Source organism: Phaenicophaeus curvirostris, chromosome 2 (assembly GCF_032191515.1).
Source record: "Phaenicophaeus curvirostris isolate KB17595 chromosome 2, BPBGC_Pcur_1.0, whole genome shotgun sequence".
Taxonomy (NCBI): Eukaryota; Metazoa; Chordata; class Aves; order Cuculiformes; family Cuculidae; genus Phaenicophaeus; species Phaenicophaeus curvirostris.
Window position 1 is genome coordinate 104,242,890 of NC_091393.1, and position 21,619 is coordinate 104,264,508.

The 21,619-nt window shown below is 41.2% G+C and overlaps 1 protein-coding gene across 2 annotated transcripts in view; it reads right to left on the bottom strand.

Moving 5' to 3' along the window:
• The window catches only part of SPTBN1 (spectrin beta, non-erythrocytic 1), a 140,049-nt gene that overhangs the window by 24,557 nt on the left and 93,873 nt on the right, over positions 1–21,619 (bottom strand). For both annotated transcript variants that reach the window (XM_069850261.1, XM_069850262.1), the window contains 13 exons: positions 20,923–21,038; positions 19,798–19,910; positions 18,991–19,178; positions 17,819–17,936; positions 16,314–16,472; positions 15,401–15,703; positions 14,442–14,595; positions 12,888–13,758; positions 12,605–12,742; positions 11,224–11,980; positions 10,762–10,964; positions 5,063–5,153; positions 984–1,130 (listed from right to left, as the gene is read on the bottom strand). In XM_069850261.1, coding sequence (XP_069706362.1) covers positions 984–1,130; positions 5,063–5,153; positions 10,762–10,964; positions 11,224–11,980; positions 12,605–12,742; positions 12,888–13,758; positions 14,442–14,595; positions 15,401–15,703; positions 16,314–16,472; positions 17,819–17,936; positions 18,991–19,178; positions 19,798–19,910; positions 20,923–21,038 — 3,358 coding nt within the window. The remainder of the gene's footprint in view (positions 1–983; positions 1,131–5,062; positions 5,154–10,761; positions 10,965–11,223; positions 11,981–12,604; positions 12,743–12,887; positions 13,759–14,441; positions 14,596–15,400; positions 15,704–16,313; positions 16,473–17,818; positions 17,937–18,990; positions 19,179–19,797; positions 19,911–20,922; positions 21,039–21,619) is intronic.

Genomic DNA, 21,619 nt, shown 5'->3' on the forward strand with positions numbered 1-21,619 from the left:
GGTGGTGCTGACAAGGGACAAAACCTTTTCAGATACAAGCGCTATTCAAAACTCAGCACATTTAATAGCTGCAACCACTGGTAAATTTAATACAGAGATTGTCAGCTGTGGCTTGATATAAACCTTTGGTACTTTACTGCAATCTGATTTTTCAGAGGCAAAGGGTAAGGATACATTAGCATCACTAAAAACGTACTTCCAGTACTAACAGCAGCCTTCTAATTACACTGTTAAAGGGTACTGCTATTTGGAGATCACAGAAAAGCCTCTAATGGGATACAGAGTGCCAAAGTGGGAGAGGAAACGAGCAATTAAGCTAACTTACACTGAACAGAAACCCACTGTCAGAGCTAAAGATGAGACAAGAAATGGGGGGCGGGGTGGGGGGGGGAAGTACAGCTCATCACAGCATATTAAAGCTTTCAAAGTAACTTGAAACAGAGCTGTGAATCTTAATTAATCACAAAACTGGCTGTACTTTACTTCATGCACTAATTTTGTATGGGGAAAGGTAGCCCACTTATAGTCCTGAATGAATGAAAACAAGCATGGCAGCATGGGAGCCTAAATTCAGCCATTTGCCTAAGTTCAGTTATTTCCCAGAAAGTACTTCTCCTTACTAGCTCATAATCACAACACTTGCCCCTTTTACCCTTTGGGTATGACAACTAGGTTATGCCTTCCTCCTAGCGGATAAGAAAGATTAGACAAAATTAAATTGGCATCTTAGCCAATAACTATACTGTGAGAACGTCTTAGATAAAAAAACAGTTATACATCAATGAGGAATAAAATGGGTTAGATGGAGACACAATGGAGATGGAGAGGTTAGATGGAGACACTTATTCTACAGCAATGAAATTTCCTTTTGCCTTAGCTGGAGAGATGAGATGAGAACCTGTTCTGCAGAAGAAAAGATCCCTTCTCTGTGCATAAGCATCTTTGATAAAGGTGAAGGCATTGTGCAGATGTTCTTTAGTTACCTTTTCAATCTTCTCCAGCCATTCTTTGTTGGACGCAAGTTCTGCCATAAACGCCTGATGTTTCAGCCATTTGCTGTGCAGGTTCCTTGCCTCATCGTAGGACATATCCTGGGCTGTAAGCATCTTCTCATTGATCCAGAGTGAGAGCTGGAAAGGAAAATACATAGGTGTTCATAACAACATTTGTAGTGGGAAATAATGCAAAGTATCAAAATGCCACCAGATCAAGGATAAAGAGATGCCAGTACAGAACAGTTGCGCGAGATTTAGAGATTGCTTTTTCTCAGGGTTCAGTCAAGGATACACCTCTTTAAGAGTTAAACATCCACCTCTGTTATATAAATAACCCGTGACCCAAGCAGATGGAAACAGCTCCACCATGAGCAAATTCAAACACACAGGTCTCACCCAGCTCAAGAGCAAGAGAAATAGGGACACGAGTCCTACTCACTGATCACGGTGTATTTTTGTACCACTTTTTCCCTTGCAACATTACTCAACTTGCTACTCAGGACCAGGACCTGAATGTCACCCTCATACCCCTGAGAAACCTTACTGACCTGAGGACACTGCAGAAGTACATGCTAATGAAGTGGCATGCAAAAGGCAGTCGCCAGGATTAAGCAGAGCCCGAAGGTAAATGTTCCAGGGAAACACTGAATGAGGAAGTCTGTATCTGTACTCATATCAGAAGTCTTAAGAATGGAGACAGTTTCATACCATCAATTCACAACACATTTGTACCTTTCCCCCACAGCCTTTTATGTATAAATGTTTACATAAATCAATTTGTTTATTTGTCCAATCTCCAGGATGGTTTTGGTACACAAGCCTTTCCTTTTTCCGTTATATAAAATCCCACATTGATTTCATTCTGATTTTCTGCGAATACAAAGATACTGAGAACAATTTCCAGATCAACACTAGAGAAAATCAATACTTTAAGAAATAGCTTATTTGCCAAGGGCAAACAGAATGTGAAAATGATCACAGCAGCCAACATCAAATTTCCTCCTCGGGTGAGTCTGACTGCTTTATCTATCCCTTAGGTATGGATAAAAACCACACTCACAGGAACGTTTACAGAATTTTAAAAAGATTCGTTTTCCACATATTTAGAATCGCCTACTCAAGTGGAAAATGTCAAAACACATCCAAACTTCGTCTAGAAGGGCACTTCAGCGAGGCATGTTGTCCTACTGAGGAAGCACCCTGGCAAGAAGAGTAACAGAGCAGAGGCGAGACTCACCAGTTCTCTGCCATGTACTCAGGATAAAGGGCAACAAATTCATTTAGCATTCAAAAATCTTTTTTTAAATTGTCCCTTAAAGGCACTGTATCTCCACAAAATGGAAAACTTATCAGAGCAATCAAAGAAATGCCTCATCTAATCTTGCTATCAAGAAAAATTGCCCATGTAAATAAAGACCTTATATAGGCAGCTGTACAATGGATGTGCCTTCTGATAACACAGAAGTGCAAATAAAGAATTTAAGGGATAATTAAAATCTGGGTTTTGCAGCTACCATAGTCACTGGAAGTCAGTGTCTTCGGTGCAAAACTAGATTTAAAACCCAAGACAGTAATTCCCTAAAACAATGCCTCAGATTAACACTTGGAGTGTTTATTCCTCCAGTATTTGTTTCTGCTATCAGGTCCCAGAGAGCTGTAACACTCTGAACACAAAACCCAGGCATGACCTAAGGGAAATACAGAGACGAAACCCTTGTAAATCTGGCAGAGCAACAAGGGGAGGTGAAAGAGCACCGACTGCTGCTCTACTTCCCAGACACTGCAAATACCCGAGTTGACATAGCCTATCTTGCGGCATAAGGCTCACAGCCGCCTGCACTGCATGACAAAACCTGCCAGCACACTCTGTGAGCGGGCAGAAAAACTTCTGACGTGCAGTCTCGCCAAATGCTTTCACTCTAGCATCCCTAGAGAAATCAGCCCAGACACTGCTGGGACTTCTAAGCACTTATTGGGAAGATAGGTTTTAATCTCTTCTAAGGTGAGCTGTGAGAGAGTAGGGAGTCATAGAAAACTAAATGGCAAAATTTACCACATCTCCTCTTAGGATTTTCTACTGTCACTCTTCATATATATAAATTCTTTCACTTGGTGATTTATTGAACATATTCATATTTATGGAATGGGAGAAACAAACAAAAACAAAGCAACACCCCAGGATTAACCTGTGACAGTTTATTTGACTACCAACAAGAAACTGCTGCATTTTCCCTCGCCTGTGACCCGGAGGAAAGATTTATCATTGCTGAGCATTATCCTGGCACCTCCTCAAGTGCCACTGAGCCTGCTCGCCGCCTCGTCTGTTAGTCAGAGGCAGGAAGGAGCCAGGGGCAGGAGGCCACACTTACAATAACGCTTCAGCAGAGAGTGACCCCTGAGGAAAGTGGCTGCCCTGGGGAAGGAGCACACTGCAGAAAACACTCTTCCTTTCCTCAAGTTATAGATGGATGGGAAACCATCCTGAATGCGGCGGGCAGGAAGGCCAAAGGATCACTGCCAGGTGAAAGGGAGACTGGTTCAAATCTGTTTCCTAAAAAATCTCAGCTTTATGGCCAGTGCTAATGAAAATGCAAAGGACAAGGTGTTCCTTTGGCTCCCTTCCACCCCACAGGACAGAGGCACTCCATCACACAATCCCTCCAGCCCAGCAAAGGTACCAGTGGGCACTTTGTAATCATGCTAATGCAAATTCTAAGTCTCATTATGGCTGTCTTCTCGGAAAAGCACCATTCAATACGGTCAAGGCTAATGACCTCTCAAAAAGGACTGAGAAATTTGTACCATTTTGGTATTGTAAGTTCTGTCTTTGAACCCTGCAGTCGAGACATCCATGCTTTAGTGGCTGGAGAGAAATAACCAAGGGGAAAGGCATTCAGGCAGCCAGACACTAGAGCTTTTATGTTCTCCTTTTTCTTTCAATGATATAGGGGAAAACACAGATCCTAGGGAACACAACCACATTGTCACAGAGGCTAGAAGAGCTCCAAGAGCCAGGGGGATTTTGTACTAGAGATGTTACAGAGGAAGGAAAAAGCTGCTGCTAATAACAGCACATTTTTTGCTAATCTGTCATGTTTTCACTACCAAGGAAGGAGCAACTTAAGCCAAGTTCATGGTTAGCTTACGCAATGCAGGAAAACAGACTGCATCCAGGCAACCAAGCAGTAAACATCATTTGCCCAGTTTATGATCATCATTTTGTTTTGTTTCTTGTACGAAATCCCAGCAGAGGAGCAATCCATTCAGACACAGTGACTTCCAGTCTCTTGCAGCTGGCTAAGAGGTGCAGCTCATGTACTGACTCTTGAATTTATAAGCACAGCTTTGTCATAGTCAGCTCTCTTTGCAGGTTTCAGATAGCTAGTTTTTAATGCATATCACAGGCAAGGCTCTTTAATATCTGTCAGAACTGCATGAAACAACCTGAAAATTACTTGATTAATTCTGCATGCTATGAACAAGATTATTCCTAGCTTAAAATGTTGCCTTCAGTGTAAACAGTCCATGTAAGTCACTAAAAAATCTGGATAGGATATCTTTTTTTAAATGCTCTAGTACTTAACAATTTTAAACACACACAAACTATCACATAAGTAACACATTAAACATGATCCAGGTTAATCCTGCTACCTTCTTGTTCCTAACCTCCTATTATTCTGATAATTGTTTTGTAGTAATCACTTGAAATCTCCTGCCATATACAGCTGTGGACAAAATTCTCAGTGAGTTCAATGCTAAACCCACCAGATTCCATATGATTAATTTATAGCACAGCAGAAAATCTTCACTGCTTTTAGCAATTCTCCCTGTCTTTAGCTTAGATGACAAAAGGAAATGCAGTTAATGAGAATAAAAAAACCAAACAATATTTTTTATGCAGGGCTTTGGGTAGGGTGTTTTTTTTTAATTTGTTTACTCCACACTAAATACTACTGGAAGACTTGACTGCAAAATGTTGAGTATTCCAGTCTTCATAAAATATGGGCTAAGAATGCTCTTCTGCAGAATGCAGCTTTTAGCAACAGAAGTGAAAAGACATTATTTACCTCCTGACAATCCTGAAGAAACTTTTGAAGATCTCTGTTATCTTTCAGTCTCATCAGAAGTTCACTGGCCGCTTCACGGTTCTTCCTATGTCTAGTAAAAAAAATAACAGCAGAGAAAAAAGCCTTGAAATAGGCATTTCATGCAAGCATGTGATATATTCATTCCTGTGTCCTCTTTGGGACACACATGTTGAATAAGTATGTGATGTGCGCTTTGAACTGCCCTTGTGAAGGACAGTTTTGAAGCTCAGATATGCACGTGTTATTTAATGTGCTTACTTAAGTGCAGCATCCACTTCTTTTTCTGACCAGTTAAAAACACACGGAAATGTTTGAAGTCAGCAGGGTTTCACAAGTGTTATGTACAGAATATGATCCACTATTTTCAAGACCACAGGAAAGTTCAGACTGTTTGCCAAAATAACATAAGAAAACTATCTGCAAAATCACAACAATAAAATTGTGTTATGCGGCTCTTGCGAAGTGTGTACTTGCTGTAATGCTCTTTATAATGCCCCTTCACTATAGCTCAGCACCGCCTTCCCCTGAACAAAGCTGGAGTGGTTTATATAACCTTCCAAGTGCTGTTTAACAAACCCCACATGGGACACACCTGCATGCTTCTGCAAATAGAAGCCTGGTGCACACTAGAACATATTTTTAAGACAGAAGAAAAGAAAAGGTTAGTCTAGAAGCCCTATTTTTAATTCACAACTATTTGCCCCTTGAAGGATGAGTTATGCTGGCAGTCCCAAAGGTCTTGCTGGGTTCTTTAGGTAGATGTGGAGCCTGAAGAGCTGATTCTCAAGCTATCTCTGAACATGTTTTTAACTCATGCTTAATTTGGAGTAGTTGTCCCTGTCCTTCAGTACTTTCATTATTGGTGATTTAGATGGGGAGACAGAGTAAATAAGATAAACTCTATGTACTGCTATAACACTGTATTGTGTTAGATATGTTCATATTTCACTGTACAAGGCCTTAAAGTGAAATATTGCTGCCCTTTTTAATAACTTAAGATAAATAAGGTTAGAAAGAAATTATTTTAAAGGGTGGCAATTTATAAGATGATCTCAGCACATAATGGCAACAGCTAAATAAATCCATATTAGTGGAAATCTCCAGAGATTCATGATATTCTAAAGGACTATAAATTACATGTTGATGACAACAACTGGATTAGGATACCACTTTTGCTGATCTACAATAAGCTACCACAGGGAGCCCTCTGGTCTGAATTTACTCACTTCAGAAACACAAGGAATACAGTTTACATAAAAGCAAAACGTCTGTAGGCAGAAGAACAGGAGAAACCCCTTTACAGAACTACAAATTGCTTCTCTTTTGTCTCAACAGCTTCACCTGAATAACCAGGCAAGCAACATCTATATAGCTGTACATCAAGAAAACTGATTTACAGATCAGATGGCAAGGAAGACAAATGTAACCATCAAAGCAAGAGACTGGACTCCAAGCCCAGGTAATTCTGAAGTTTTGACAGGTGTTCTCTGAGACCACACAAAGGAAAGGACACAAACTATGCCTTAGGAAAAATCTCTGTAACATAGCTAACATCATTGGGTTTCATTCCACTCTTTCTTGGCTGTTTTTCATACACCCGGGCAAATACAGTTCATTACTCAGGTTGCTAAAATGAAGCAAGAATTATTTGGGTGATTTTATCATGATGATTTCATAGATTTAAGGCTAGATTACATTCTAGACTCATGTATTCAGGAAAGGACACGAGCTGTGAAACTGAAAGGACAATTTTCATGACATTTGAATAGAGTTAAAAGTAGAGAAGTTCTTACACTGAGAGTTTAAACAGCTAAAAAATATATCACACAAAGAGTGCTAGAAATACTAACTTCAGTAACTCTGAAGGGAAACCATGCAGGGATATCAAACCAATGACATAATTTGCTTTCCTTGTTTTTCATTTATCCTCAGCATAACAAATATGATCTTTGATGCTTAGAGCTATTACGCTGTAAAAGCCTGTTTGATTGTTCAGCTCCTGAAGTGCGACTGAGAGAATATTCTCTAAGATCAGAGCTGAACTGTAACATGGTTTTAACCGGATACTTGAAGATGTAGTATTCTGAGGATGGACACTGCTGGAATAGGCAGGAATTCCTGTATTTTCATCACTAAATTAAGGAGTCATTTAGTCCATTCTCCTGACCCAGACTAGCTATACCTCAACATCATTAATTCCTTGTTCAGGTTTCCCTAAATTGTTCTTTAAAAGCTTCAAGAACAGATTTTGAATTTTCTGTGCATAACTATCCCTACCACTAGAAGGCTTCTCCTACCATCTACTACCAGTGCATTAGAAGGGAGTTAGGCAGATGGACTGGAGAAGAACTCTTCACAATACTAATTTTTATCCAGATCCTAGAAGAGGGTGGTGTTAAGGAGGCTGCCTGGTCACTCTGCTTCCCTGGCTGTGTGTGTGAAGGCCCCAGCTGAGCCAGTCAGGAATGCTGGGGTAGTAGACAGGCTGGACTGCAGCTCTGCTGATGGCTACAAGCACTCAGCCATCACTGGAGGGTGAAGAAAAGCACCAAGCTTACTGTTCAGCTGCTGATTATAGTCATCACAGCCAAATCCCTTCTATTCCAAGACACACGCTGCAGAGAAGGACCAGAAGCTCAGATCCTGTCACACTTAAGGTTGTCAATGACTGCTTCTTATTAATTTGCTAAAATAATTGTGGAATAAGATCTCATGCTTGCACAAAAGAGTTTGCTCTACTGAAGAGGCAACCTCAGATCCAAATGTCCAATCTAAGCCAGACTTGGTAAAAAGAGGGGATAGGGAATGTACCGTAGTCAGTTAAAACATGGGGCATCTTCCCTTTGTGGCAACATTATGAAGAATCTAAAACAAGAAAATGAGATCTGTTCAGCACGAGGTGGTGTCTGACTCAAATTAATCCAAGAGCAGAGCACCAAAATTTGCCACTATGTTCTATGCTGTCTCCCCAGAGGCCCCTGAGAATGCTAACAATGCTGAAAACTGACAGAATCACTCGTGGTTTAACTGTAAGCCTGTGGGTTTCAAAGCCCTTGCAGGAATAATAAATCTTACATGTAGCATGAACGCAACTGTCTGCTAAGAATACTGGGATATACGCTAGGCTATCTTAGCTTCTTTAGCTGTTCCAGCAAATAAGAGGCACACCCCTTTCTGAACAGGCAGGAATAAAAATTACTGCTGTTCTCTCTTGAGCAGAAAGCTGCACAAATACAAAAGTTGATGAAAAACATCTCCAGATCACAATCTGAGTCAGATCTGCCACTGTCTTTAAACTAAGTTTCCTTTGCAAAATCAGAGAGGCCATGTGTAGGCATACAGACTAGGGCAGTCCCCTTACACTCTTCCAAGAGAAAATGGAGGAAAACATGCTTTCCCTCGGGCTGGCAGAAACAGCAGTACTCATCAAAGCAGGGACAGCTGCACCAGGGAGACCAGCTTCTTTCCTATCTGGAAAAGATAGCTACTGATAGCTTTATTCAAACACATCTTCTCCTTCCTTCACCCTTTCTCCATTTACACACTCACATTTGCTCTTCCCTATGAGCTGCACAAAAAGATTGTGCTGAAGACTTTTATCTCCTACTGCACAGCTCCACTCTGGTTTTGCTCTCTCCTCTCCTTCCTCAGCCTGATGCCTATCGTGTCTATTTAGACGGTAAGCATTTTACGACAGTGTCCGTCTACTCTGTCAACGGACAGTGGGGTCTCCTCTGCAACTCCGTCAACGGACAGTGGGGTCTCCTCTGCAACAGCTTGAAAGCACAACTATAAAAAACACTATTAACAATAATAAAAACTACAAAGAGCTCCACATGGGAAGTATGAAGCCACCACACATATTTGTACTTGTTTGTTTTGGTCCTTTGTTATACATCCAGGTGGAGCCTGGTTGGGAGAGCAGTTTTTTGTTAAACCAAAGAGGCTTCCTTTGCTACCACTCCCACTAAACCCAGCCTGAAGGCTTTGTTCTTGAGGCTTATCAGCCTTACAGACTCCAAGAGCAATCACACGGATTTCCTGAATAGCAGCCCACCGGATGGTTTTTGCAGTGCTCTGCATAAATAGCTTTGGAATTGAGGAAGTGAGTTGAAAAAGAGTGGGCTTAAAAAAAAAAAAAAAAAGTAACTGTCTCTAGGACTCGCCTGTCATTCAGAGTAGGAACTCCAGCAGTCATCCCACAGCCAGGATGGCCCAGGTGGCCAGCTGCAGTGCCACAGGACAATGGGGACACAGAGGAGTAGTTGCACTGGCGGGAAACAGTCATCAGAGCACCACAGCTAGGGCTGCAGGAACCTCTCTGCAGAGCACACAGGACGGAGGATGAAGCTGTCTCCCACTCCAGCCACCTCAGAAAGGGCTGGAAGAAGCAGCTGACCATTCGCTACTATATACTTGGATACTATCTTTTAATATTCCAGAAGCTGCAGAAAGAAGAAACTTGACAAGAAGACCAGGATCAACTCCTCCTGCACTCGTAAACGGATGGGAAAACTTACAGCACAGGACACTGGAAGTCAGAGAGGGTAAATAAAGAAAATTCATTTTCTGGCTTTCACCTTGATTGCTTTCACATGATCTCCTCTTCCTGGCCTTTGCACATTCTCTTTGGGATCTAAAGAGAGTCAAGCTGATTAGAGAGACAATGAAAAAATGAAGAATCCTCAGGATTAGGTGTCAGAGGGCTCAGAGCCCCTCAGCAAGCTCTGGGAACAGGAATATCCACGTTTCTTGAAGCCATGAGCTACAGCTAAAGTGGATATCTGCACAGAGGGATATGTGTGCCAAAACACGAAAGGCACAATGTTTTCTAAACTACATCAGTTCCGTTTCTCCTTGGAGATATAGGCATCAGCATAATTCTGAGATTGCTGTCTGTGGGAGGTTGCAAGTCTGATAGAAGGATCATCTGATATAAAAGTTCCATATGAACTTACTGCTGTGTTCTGACACTCGTGATTGAAAAGTGTCTTGAAAGACTCCACTATTATTCAAACCAAACCCAGAAAATAATATGAATCACAGACATTAAATCTGAACATTTGGTTTTTGAAGAAAAAGAAACTCTTAACATTCTATAGCATCCATGCCACAGCTAAAGAGACGAAGCAAAAGACCTGTTCTAGGACAGAAGAGACATTTGTACCAGTGCTTCCTAATCTGATTTCAAAAGGTCCAGACAAGTTGGAAAAGGCGATCAAAGCCAAGTGGGTGGGGAAGATACAACGCCAACCATACTCTTGAAGAGCCGCATTCCTTCATCCAAGGAAGGACAGGAATACAAGGAAGGACAGGAATAGATTATTATCGTTAAATCAAGTAGGAGGTAGCAGAGAAAACTAAGACTTGTGGAACCAGATACAGCTAACTGGTACATCCCTCCATAAGATGAAGGCTGTTAATACTCCCAGAATTATATAGCCAAATTCCGTCCAGTGAATTCATTAGTATGTCTCTAGAAAATGAGAGATGTATTTAATTAAGATAGCCCAGCACATCTTTGAAACACCACAGTTTCTGATTTTTCATAGGACAAAGAAAACACTCTGCAACAGACATTTTCTAATGTGTTACTTTGCCTCTGGATTCTGGCAAAAGGTCATCTCTCAGAGAACAGAAGTATGAACAGCTACACTCCACCATCATTCTGACCTTACCTGTCATCAATAGAGTCCACTTTCTCCTGGATTTTATCTGAGTTAATATTCCCATCACTAACCAGCCTCCTGCCAGTCTCTACAACCGCATTGATCTTTTCTTCATTGGCATCCATCGTGGTCATGAAATCCTCCTGTTTTTTAATAGCAGCTTCTGCTCCTTCCAAGGTAGTGGGCATTTCTGTGTGTGCCAAAACATACTCCTGTGATGAAAGCATAAATCAGACAGAGGAAAGTATTACACTCAGGCTATGCTGTCTGCTCCAACAACAGATTCACTATATTTGAAAAGAACTATCTCCAAAGAACAGTTACAAGTAAAATATAAAAAGCAAGTTATAATTTAAAAAAGGGCAATCAATCCATTTGTAGCTCTCCTGCCAAATGATCTTGTTTCTTAATTGCTTACAGTATAGGGGGCCAAGCTGTAGAAACAAAATAAGGTTTAAGTTGACCGCTTGCCTGGTTATTAAGAAATGCTTCTGCTTGCTTGGTATCTCTGAGAAACAGCTGGTAGGCATGAGACTGGGAAAGGAGATTTTGCCTGTTCTCCCACATTTTGTGGAGCTCATTCCATCCAGTGTCCAAAGCTTGTAGGCGCTGGCGTAAGAACATGTACTGAGCATCAGTCTGTCCCTGTGTCACCATCTCACCCATGTCCCTCATTTTCTGATAATCTTCCTCATAATTGTCGATTTCATTCTTAATATTCTCATGTTGAGTGAGCAGTTTCTCAGCCTCTGTCAGTGTGTTTGGCATATCTTCTGATGCAATTGCAGTCTGTGTTCTGGACAGCCAAGACTGGAAGTCATCCAGATCTCTCAGGAACTGCTGCAGTTTGCTTGCCTCTCCAAGGGACTCTTCCCGGTTCTTGAGGGTGGTCTTCATTTCTTCCCATACATCATTGATTTCTGCGAGCCGTGAAAGGATAGCCTGTGCCTGGTCAGGATGCTCAGATTCCAACTTTTCTGCCTCTTTTTGCAGGTCACTTAGCTTGGCTTCAATGGCTACCAGGTCACGTTCCATGCCCGTCAGCTTCCTCTGCAGGGCCATCACTCCAGCCAGATCATTACCCAGATCTTGTGTGGATTCAATCACTTTGGTCTTTTCCCTAATCCAGGATTTGGTTTCATTACATTCAAGATGGTAGTTCTGGATACTCAGAGCAGAAAGCAGAGCATCCTTCTTCCTATCTACCAATTCTCTGAACTGGCTCCATCTGAAATTTGTGAGGAGAGAAAAGCAGAGAAATTGAGATTTGTGTATAGTAAGGGAAAAGGCTGTAAGAACATCACTGAGTGAGTGGTTACTTAGATTAGCTTGGTAAACCATGAAATAATTTAAATATTCATGCGTGTTTTTTCAGTCCTTCACGTATAATCAACAGTTTTAGCAAAACAGCCGTTAACCAAGCTATGATGTATATCAGGGTATGACAAGTACCGGCAATCTTAAAAGTATCATTTTTCCTCAAGTGAAAAATTGCTAGCTACATCTGATTTTCACATTAAATGTACTCCGTCAGTTTACTTTGAAGCCAACAAATGAGTGAGTTTACACAAAACTGGTTTCTTCTTTATCATAGTAGTCATTACAGTAAATTTCCAGCTCTTAAATCAAGGTGCTGATACACTCAGGACCTGATTGAAGTTAACAGCAAAACTCCACCTGTTAATCAAATATTTGAAAAATATGGCTCTTTTTCTTTCAGAAGTTTTGAAGGCCCACCTTGAAGATACTTCAGGTAACAGTATCAGAATATCTTAAAAACCATATAAGAAACACAAATGACCCCACTGTAGTTGTTTCATGTCACATTGATGAGCACAAGGCTTTCACATACCTTGTGTTGAGTTTATCTTGCTGTGCTTTGATCTCCTTCTCACTTGGATGGCCACTGTGCATTAGCTGTCTAGCAATTTGGTTCACTACTGCAACACGTGATGCCTGATTGTTCATTTCTGGTTCTAAGCTTTCAAATCTGAAGCAGAAAGAAGAAAAACCAAATCAAAAAAGATCATGTAAGCATTAGATAATCTGAGCCACAAGCAAGGTGAGAAAGGTAGCTGGTGTAAAAAAAAATTGCAGTCAGTATTCCCCAAACCTCTTGGTAAAGACATTCTCACCTGTGCTGGATCACTTCCAGGTCCTCCAGCTTCTCTGGAATCTGCATATTATTCAGCCACTTCTCCTTTTCATCAATCCAAAGCTCACAAGCATCTGCCTCACTAAACATTTTATAAAGAGCAAGGGTATCCTGCAAGGCTTGTTTACGCAGCCGAGTCAGCTCAGCAACCTCTTTGTATCTTTCCTCTATTCCGGATAATCTGCCTTGCACATCTGGAGATCCAGCATGTTCCTGCGGTAGAGCCTTTGCTTGTTCATGAAGCGAGTCAATGATTGGCCGGTAGCTTGCAATCTCTTCAGCCACATCTTTGTGTTTCTTGACCAAAGACTGAGTGGAATACTCATCATGGCCAACATCATTGCTGGAGACAATTTTGAGGATGTCCAACATCCACGCATCGATATCATCAGCATCAGCCTGAAATTGGTGAAGGAGAGAGGCTTCCTCCAGTCGCTTCTTCCTAATGGCAGATAACTGTTCCAAGTTAGCCCACTGCTCCCTAATGTCCTTAATCCTTTCTCTGATTTTCTCAGACCCAAAATGCTCCTCCGCAATCATCTCTTCACCTTCTTTTATCGCCTGCTGAAAGTGGCCACTACGACCACTCATTTCATCTTCAAATGCCTTATGTTTACTCATGAGACGTACAACACTGGTTAGGTCCTTCCCATAGTCATCAGATGACAGGATCTGTTCCTTCTCCCTGATCCAACCCTCTTCTTCAGCCATTTCCCAGAAGAATTTCCAGAGGCGCCGCGACTCCTCCAAGCGGGCCCTGCGCTCAGCTGCAAGTTGGCACAGCTCTTGGTAACAGAACTCCATGTGAGCAACACGGTCCCTGATAACCTGCGGGTCACATGGTTTGTAACCTGTTCAGATAGAGAATGGACGTTATGACTTGGACTGATTAATTTTCATCTCTACAGCTGGGGCATTCACAGAGTTCTTAATTCCTCTTTGTTCCATCTACAAAGTTTACATAAAAGAATTTATACTCAAGTCTCCTGAAAGTGAGTGTAAGCTATTTAAGCTCCACCATACAATAATAACACAGATCAGAAAATACTGTTCTTTGAATAAAAACAAAAAAAGAAACAAAAGGAAAGCAATTCCCAACTGTTTTCAGTGAAATAAAACTCACTACTCCAGTTTTATACCAGCTTCATGCACACAATTGCACAAAATTAACATATTTACTCTAGTTAACAGAATTGCTTTTATTTAGCAAAAATTGGAACAATATCAGACTGGGTCAAATCATTTGTATTGTTTGCATTAGAAACACAGTCTGTGGAATTTACGGTGACTACTACAAAGTCACAGCAGCTGCTAGTTAGAAGTGTGACACTCCATGCAAAACACAATGCTACAATGAATTCTTGAGCAGGCACCTGGACAAATTAATCATTGACACACAGAGTAAAGAAGGAACAAATGAAGCTGTATTCTTTTATTCTGGTGTTGAATCGAATGTGCCTTGCAGAACTAATGAGGCTTATAGATAACCTCATAGGTAATTAAGACAAAGAAGGATGTGTTGGCTGCTAGTTACCTTCTCCATCGGTGGCAAACTTCTGAGCAGATGCATTCACCCCTCTCACTCTCTCAGCCTGAATTGCAATGTCAGCTTCCACAAGAGCATGTTTCTGCAATAGGTCTTCAACTCCTAACAAATGTTTGCCGTAGTCTTGAGACAGCAAAAGCACCTGATCAAGATGAAAAAGGCAACTAAAACAGGCTGAAACATAAGCTGTTTGTTTCTTAATGACTCCAGGTATTACACTATTATCTATTATTACATTGATTTAAATCCAGAGAAAGACCTGGCCCATAAGAGCTATTTCAAATGGATAGAGATGTAACTGATAGAAATTTGAGCCAAGAATTTTCAAATCACCGGCAATCATGAAGAACTTGACTGCTTTTTAATGCAGTTTTAAGTCTAGGATGAGGATAGGCTAAGCTAGCTCAGCAGCACCGATGAAAACACTCAGTCCAGGTGCAGTGAGCTGTCACTGAGCTACACACATCTTACTCTTCTCCAAGAGCTTCCAAGTCCTGCTGGCTGATGGACAAGAAGAAAGTCTCAGTCCTTCCGCTCCCAGATCCCAGGAGAACAGGCAGGAAGACATTCAAGCTTTTTAAAGCACAGAGGTGAAGAGGTGACTTGTTCCCCACGTAAATTGTGAAGAGGGATTATTTAATTCCCTTTCACCAAAATTATCATCCTGACCCAAGCATTGTGGCCAAAGCCCTTTTGCAAGAGGCACGAAGCTGAAAGCAGCTTTTTATAAGAGTAAAGTTGGGTTTTTTTTCCCCTTACTTGTTTCAATCTTTATTTTTAAAAAATCATCATAAGGTATGAAGGACTTGTTTACTGCTACTGAACGTGGATCTTCTGCATTCTTCTATTAAACCAGTCTGGCAAACTGAGTCTTACAAATTTCCAGAAAAGGACATCTGTACCTCTCCAGAATATTTGGTCTATATTCTCAAATGGCTAATGCCTACCTTCATCTCATCCATCCAGTCCATAATGTACAGCATTTCCTGAAAAATCTTTTGCAGACCAAGATTCATCTCCAGCCGCTGTCTCCGTGCCCTGAGCAGCTCCAGGAGATATTCCCACAGACGGATAACATTGTCCTTTCTCGCAGTAATGCGTTTGATATCATGGTAATTCTCAGTCTCAAGCTCCTTTGCAACTGCAACCACGGCCTGGACTCGTTCTTCATAGGCTGCAATGTCTGTTTCAATGGCCTCGTGTTTTTTTGTTGCAGCCTCTACTGCTGGAAGGTCAAAGCCAAAATTATCCTGTAAAGACAGAGATACTTCTTCAGTAGTGGCTGTGGAGGAGAAAAGCCCTGCTGCTCATAACATGATTTCTGATTGTGTAGAACACACTTGGGAGCAAATCTGGGATGTCAAAAAGCTCTGAAAGTCTTCTTTAATAAAATCAGATATTTCTGATAACCAGAGAACCACTGATAGAATCATTTATTACCTTTGGGGGAAGAATCATGGTGGCCCTCAGGATTAAGCTGAGATTTTGGATTTTTTTTTAAAGTAATCTCTAAGATATTAAAAAATAAAATTAATTCATGGCCCAATTCCACTGGATTAAGCAAATTATTCAGATGAAGAAAATCTAGGCTGTGGGGGGATAGTTCCACATCACTATCTCTTGAGTACAGACTGATAAGAGTCGAGGAAAAGATATCCCCAATGCATTAAAGACAGGACATACAGTACATACACATATACACAAAATATACATTTGCACACACAGGCTACAAATACAAAGGTACATAGATTTAGTAAAATATGAAGTATAGGGGAGGAAATGTTCTCTTTGCAAGAACAGTATCCTATAATTGCTCATGGGAATCATTTTAGTCACACAGACAATTTTTGAAAGCAGTACCTGAGAAACGAGACGCTGATTTTCACTCAGCCAAGTTTCTCTCATAGCTGCCTTGCGATCAAATCTGCGTGCAAGTTGTTCCAGTTTCTCTTGTCTGATGAGCTCATTTCGCAGTGCCAGTTCTCTTTCATGTTCAGCTTTTTCCAGTCTTTCCCAGGCCTGAAATTGTGGAGAAAAAACACGCTTCTCTAAACACACAGGATTACAATAAATCACATCTTCTTTGCATGAAATCAGGACTGAAGTCACTAAAGCTAAGTTTCACAAAACTGGCTTATATATTTACATCCCAATAAATCTGGTTTGTATTGGCTGGCCTTACACCCTGTCTGCTAATATAAGCACCTGACTTAAAATTTGTTCTCAATTCATTCATTTTCTGAGCAGGAGGTATAAAACTTGATTATCTCAGATGGATTTTCTTGGGTTCATTGGTTTTTTGCCTCCAACCTGGCTCCAGTAGGTAAAGAAGTATTTGTTAAAAAAGTCTTCTGAGTGCTACTCTCCTCCTCTAGGAAATGAGAGTTAGAGATGCATGCCCCTTCACCTCTAAAATCAACACACCAATGTTGTTCTTTCTTAAATCCACTTTGGGAAAGAAAAGACCTGCAGAATTTGGTTACTTTTGGTGCACACAGGTCCTTTTTAACCCCAAAGCTAAAAGTTATTCACATGCATGATGTTAATATTACAAAACCAAGAAGTCTGAGAAGCATTTCGAAAGCCAGCTAATCGTCTTTCAGATCTTCTTACAAACAACAAAAATACCCACAATTAAGCACAAACTACCCTAGATTCTTCTAAATCCAAACAGATGTGAAACTGCCCGAAACCCAAGTATTTTAGGCATTTACAGGCACCAGAGTTTAATGCAAACAGGAGAGCTGTGCAGTTTACGGCTCTCTAGGATGCAGAGTGAGGCCACAGACACTCACAACAGCTGCTCTGGGAATGCGAAGCATGATCAAACACAAATGAGGAAAGCTCACAGCTTTAAGTTGTTTGTTGTCCTTGAGAGAGCTTGTCAGCTCTGCTGCTGTCCTGCCAGCCACACCAGCATAAAAAATAGCTGCATAAACCCTGAGAGGGAACCCATAAAGTGGGTCATGGTACTTCCTTTATTCTCCCAAGTTGTGGGCATGGGGTCTGAGAGGCAAATGAGGAGGGCTATAATACCTAGCTAATGTTGCTACTTCCTGTCAATTAACTCTGATAGCCAGGGCCCCGGAGGAGTGAGGCAGGGCTACAAGATACTTCACTGACCACACAGAATGACCGAGCAGTTTTCCAGAGCGGAAGATCTTACAGATGCTGAGGATACCCAGGGACTTGGTTCAGATCAGTGAGTCTGAGCTACAAGAAAAGCTCACTCTACATCTCCCATCCCTTATGATCCCCCACATCAAGGCTGGATAGCAAATGCCTTTCTTTCCAATATGCTGAGAGCAATACTGAAAGTAAACACCAAAATCCTGAGTCGACGAGGAGGAGCTGGCTCAGTTTACCTTGTTAATGTCAGAGATGAGTTTGCCTTCCCTTGGCATGTATACTTTCTGATTGTTGGCTCTCATTTTGCTTTGGATGGTAAAAAGCAGCACTTCCAGGTTTCCTTTTTCTGTAAATCTAAATAAATTTTTGCAAAAGAATTGAGTTACAATAAAGCTTTCATTGCTATTAAGGTATTATAAAGCACTTCCTTAAAATATTTACATTATGAATGGAGCATTCAGATAAACACCTTCAACTTGTGTGAAAGCTGGAAGCAATTGAAATAGCCCACACATCCCCAGGAATCAGTTGGGTCAAAAGGCAAAAGAAACTTCACAGAAGTCAGTTGTCTGTGTGTTTAGATTTAAACCCCCTTGGGAGACAGAAGACTGCAATTTTTTTTGTTCTATTACGTGCGTTGCCCTAGTTTGCTCTATCAACACAAGAAATGGAAGTTTTATTTAAAGCCCACTGCAGTCAATAAGCTCTTCCCACTGTTTTCCCTGAGCTGTATGCCTGGGAAATAAACAAATTCTACAGGCTCTAGGGAACAGACTGCAATTTTAGATGTCTGGATACTCTGTCATATTTTGGATAGCGATTATTAACCATCAGAACTTATATTAGATAAAAATAACAAACAGATTTGGTATCATAATGCTAAAAGAAGCTTTCCAGAAATAAGTTGCACAGTTTTGGCTGTATCAGTTTCAGTAAGCACAGCTATGTTTTACACAGCCAGACACACTTCCTCTTGACTTTGGATAAGCAGCAGGATTCTTTTAATAGCAGCACATTGATATTATGCTGCTAGCAAGCACAACTGGTGACATTACTGCACTACCATGCTACTCTATTACCACTCACATTATAAGACAGGCATCTCAGTGAAGTGACAGCTTGGAGGACTCTGAGGTCCTGCAGACACAGGATCTCTAAGACCACTTATTAATACTATTACTGGGTTTGTTGTTGTTGTCATTATGTGGATATCGAATAGCATAAAGCAAACTGGCTGCGAGTAGTAACAGTGAGTGCCAATTGGAAATATGATATTTGGGGTTGCTCAGAAAAATAAATTCTTAGGCCAAGATTAAAATTACGTGGGTGTGTTTGTTTTTTTTAAAAAAATCAATGATTAACTAAACAAAACAAGACCACTGTTATTTTAAGCTAAGATTAAAATTACTTGGGTGGTTTCTCTACTGTGCGGTAAGTGTTGAATGCCTGTAGCTGCTGTTGCACACCAACTAGGGAGTTGGCAAATTTGCGATTGTTGAGGATGATAATGGTTTGCTCAATCCACTCAAGCAGGTCAGAAGCCAGCGATTCGTATTTTTCAATCATTTTCTCTGTTTCAATGGCATTGTCAAGCACCTGCAACAAGCAGCACAACATAACATGAGTAACAAGGGCAGTGCTCTTCAATCATTTAAATCCAACAAGTGACATAAAAGAAACTATAGAGAGACTTGACTTATGAATCAGACCACTCACTCCTGAACACCACAGGGGCTGGGATTCCCTGAGGAATGAGGGCTTTGCATTTTTCAGCAGTGAATTCCCATGCTCCCACAGCAATAGAGGGGCAGAGCTGAGGCTTACAAAAGGATTCAACTTCAGTCTGCCAGCTGTAAAGATGAGGGCAGCTTCGCCAAAGGGCAGAGAATGACTGCACATTTTTTAAATAAGGGACTTTTCTGGGCTCCAGAAGAGGCAGAGGACCCAGAGGGCAAGGAGCAGTTAATGAGAAAGAAAAAGCATCAACGATGCAAAATTAACAAGCTAAACCAAAACATCGGCTAAATGTTTTCTAATGTGAGGCAGCTGGAAATTAACTCCTCCTCACAAGGCATATTGGGAATATTTAACATTCAAACATGCTCAAAAGCAAAACTGAAAACTATCATGCAGTGGGCTCTTAAAAAAACTAACCCCCAAGAGAAAAAAATAAATCAGAAAGATTTCAATTGCTTTATAATTTGAACTTGCAAACCTTTCCAATACGTTTTCCTTCAACAGCTAAAGCTTTCATCTTGGAGAAGTAGTGGTAATATGTCACCACATAGGTGATGATTGACTTTTCATCGGGATGATCAACACTGATATCTGCAAACCAAACAAGAGTTGTCTTAGCATACCAAGGGTGCATGGGTTAAAACAACAAAGCTAATAATGCTACAAGGATGCATTTAAGAGTCAGAGAGAGGGGTTCAGTGGCAGTTCAGCTCCTAAGATTTATGTCCTTATCAGAAATAAAATTCAGCAGCTCTGGATTGGTTCTGGATTACTTCATAGTGTACAGCACTGAACTCTGTCCCTAAGAAGTGCTGCTTTATCTCCTTGTCTTAGCGTGGACTGCAGTTAAAGCATGTCTGTGAGCTAGGGGCCTTTGGGCCTTGGAGTCAGGTTCCAGACTTTGCTACAGCTTGTACACAGCCAAATAATTTCCTAGCATCTGTGTAAGCTAACAGAAATACTGTTGAGAACCTCAATGCCATATCAGTATTTGTAGAGAAAAATTCCAACCTAATAGTATTTGTGTCAAGGCAAATCTCCTGAGAGATACAGAAGAAAAACAAATTATTTTCTCTCCTGTGGCAATTTTGATGCACTGGAAAACAAGCAAGAAACTTGCTCAAACACTGTTGTCCTGCGACAATGAAGTTTCTTGTCCTAACATTGTGAGCACGCCTTCCAATACACAAGAGCACCCACGCTTTCATGAAATCACAGACCAAAACTCACTGACAGCTGCTGACTATTTGCTGAAATCCACATTATTCATCTTCCAGCTCACAGAAAGTGTTTCTCAAAGCAGTTCAGAAGGATGCCTCTAACTGGAATGATTTTAGGTATACATGGTCAGCCCGGTGATCTTGTCAGACGAGGGAAAATAAACACAGGATTAAGGTCTCTCATGCTACTGCTGCTCAGGCTCCTGCAGGAGACATCTTGCATTCTCCCTTTCGCTTTCTGGCTGTGTCACCAGGTGAGTGGGCAGCATCCAGCTGTGCTATAACCTAAAAAGCTACCACAAAGCTGTTCTTTGTGACAAGGAGGGGTAGGTGAAAAGAGCTCACAAATAGCTTCGAAGTGCTGAAACTGCAGGAATTCTTACCCTCAGGGTCCAGGAGCTTAGTAAGACCAAGGTGTTGCTCTGCAAGGTTAAAAGCATTCTGCAGATTGTAGTGTGCATTTGATTTCTTCAGCTTGTCAAAATCAATCAGATCAGGCCTAGACAGGATGGAAAATTCTTTAGATTTCCCAAAGCACAGTGCAGCCACCCTCAAAAGAACAAATGAACTAAAAACTCCAATCCTCAGAAAACCTGTCCACTTGTGTTGCCAAGGTATCGCTTGCCCAGTAGCCCAGTGCATTTCAATGGCAGAACTAAACAAATGAAGTAATGCCTGGCAAATGCCATGGCAGAACTTAGCCCATGGGAAAAAATGCAGGAGAGCTTAAAAGCACTAAATGTGACCTTGGAGAAGAAAGGAACAAGGCGTGGTCACACAATCTCTCCTTATACTCACATAAGCATGCAGGCTGTCCCAATAACTTCACCTGTGCTCACCAACGAGCAGCATCCCCAGTTGTGTCAGTCTAGCAACACATTCCCTGCATAGGGATGTCTTTCCCCTCCAGGTTGCTCTTGTGTGTGGTCCCCCCCTATCCACTCCAGAATTCTATGCAACCAGATCCTATCATAAATTAGTCAATAAGATGTAAGGTTTCCTCCAACCTGGTCAGTCACAAACCAAAACATGTGTGTAATTTATTGTCTGGAAACCAAATGCAACCTGTTTTGACTTGTG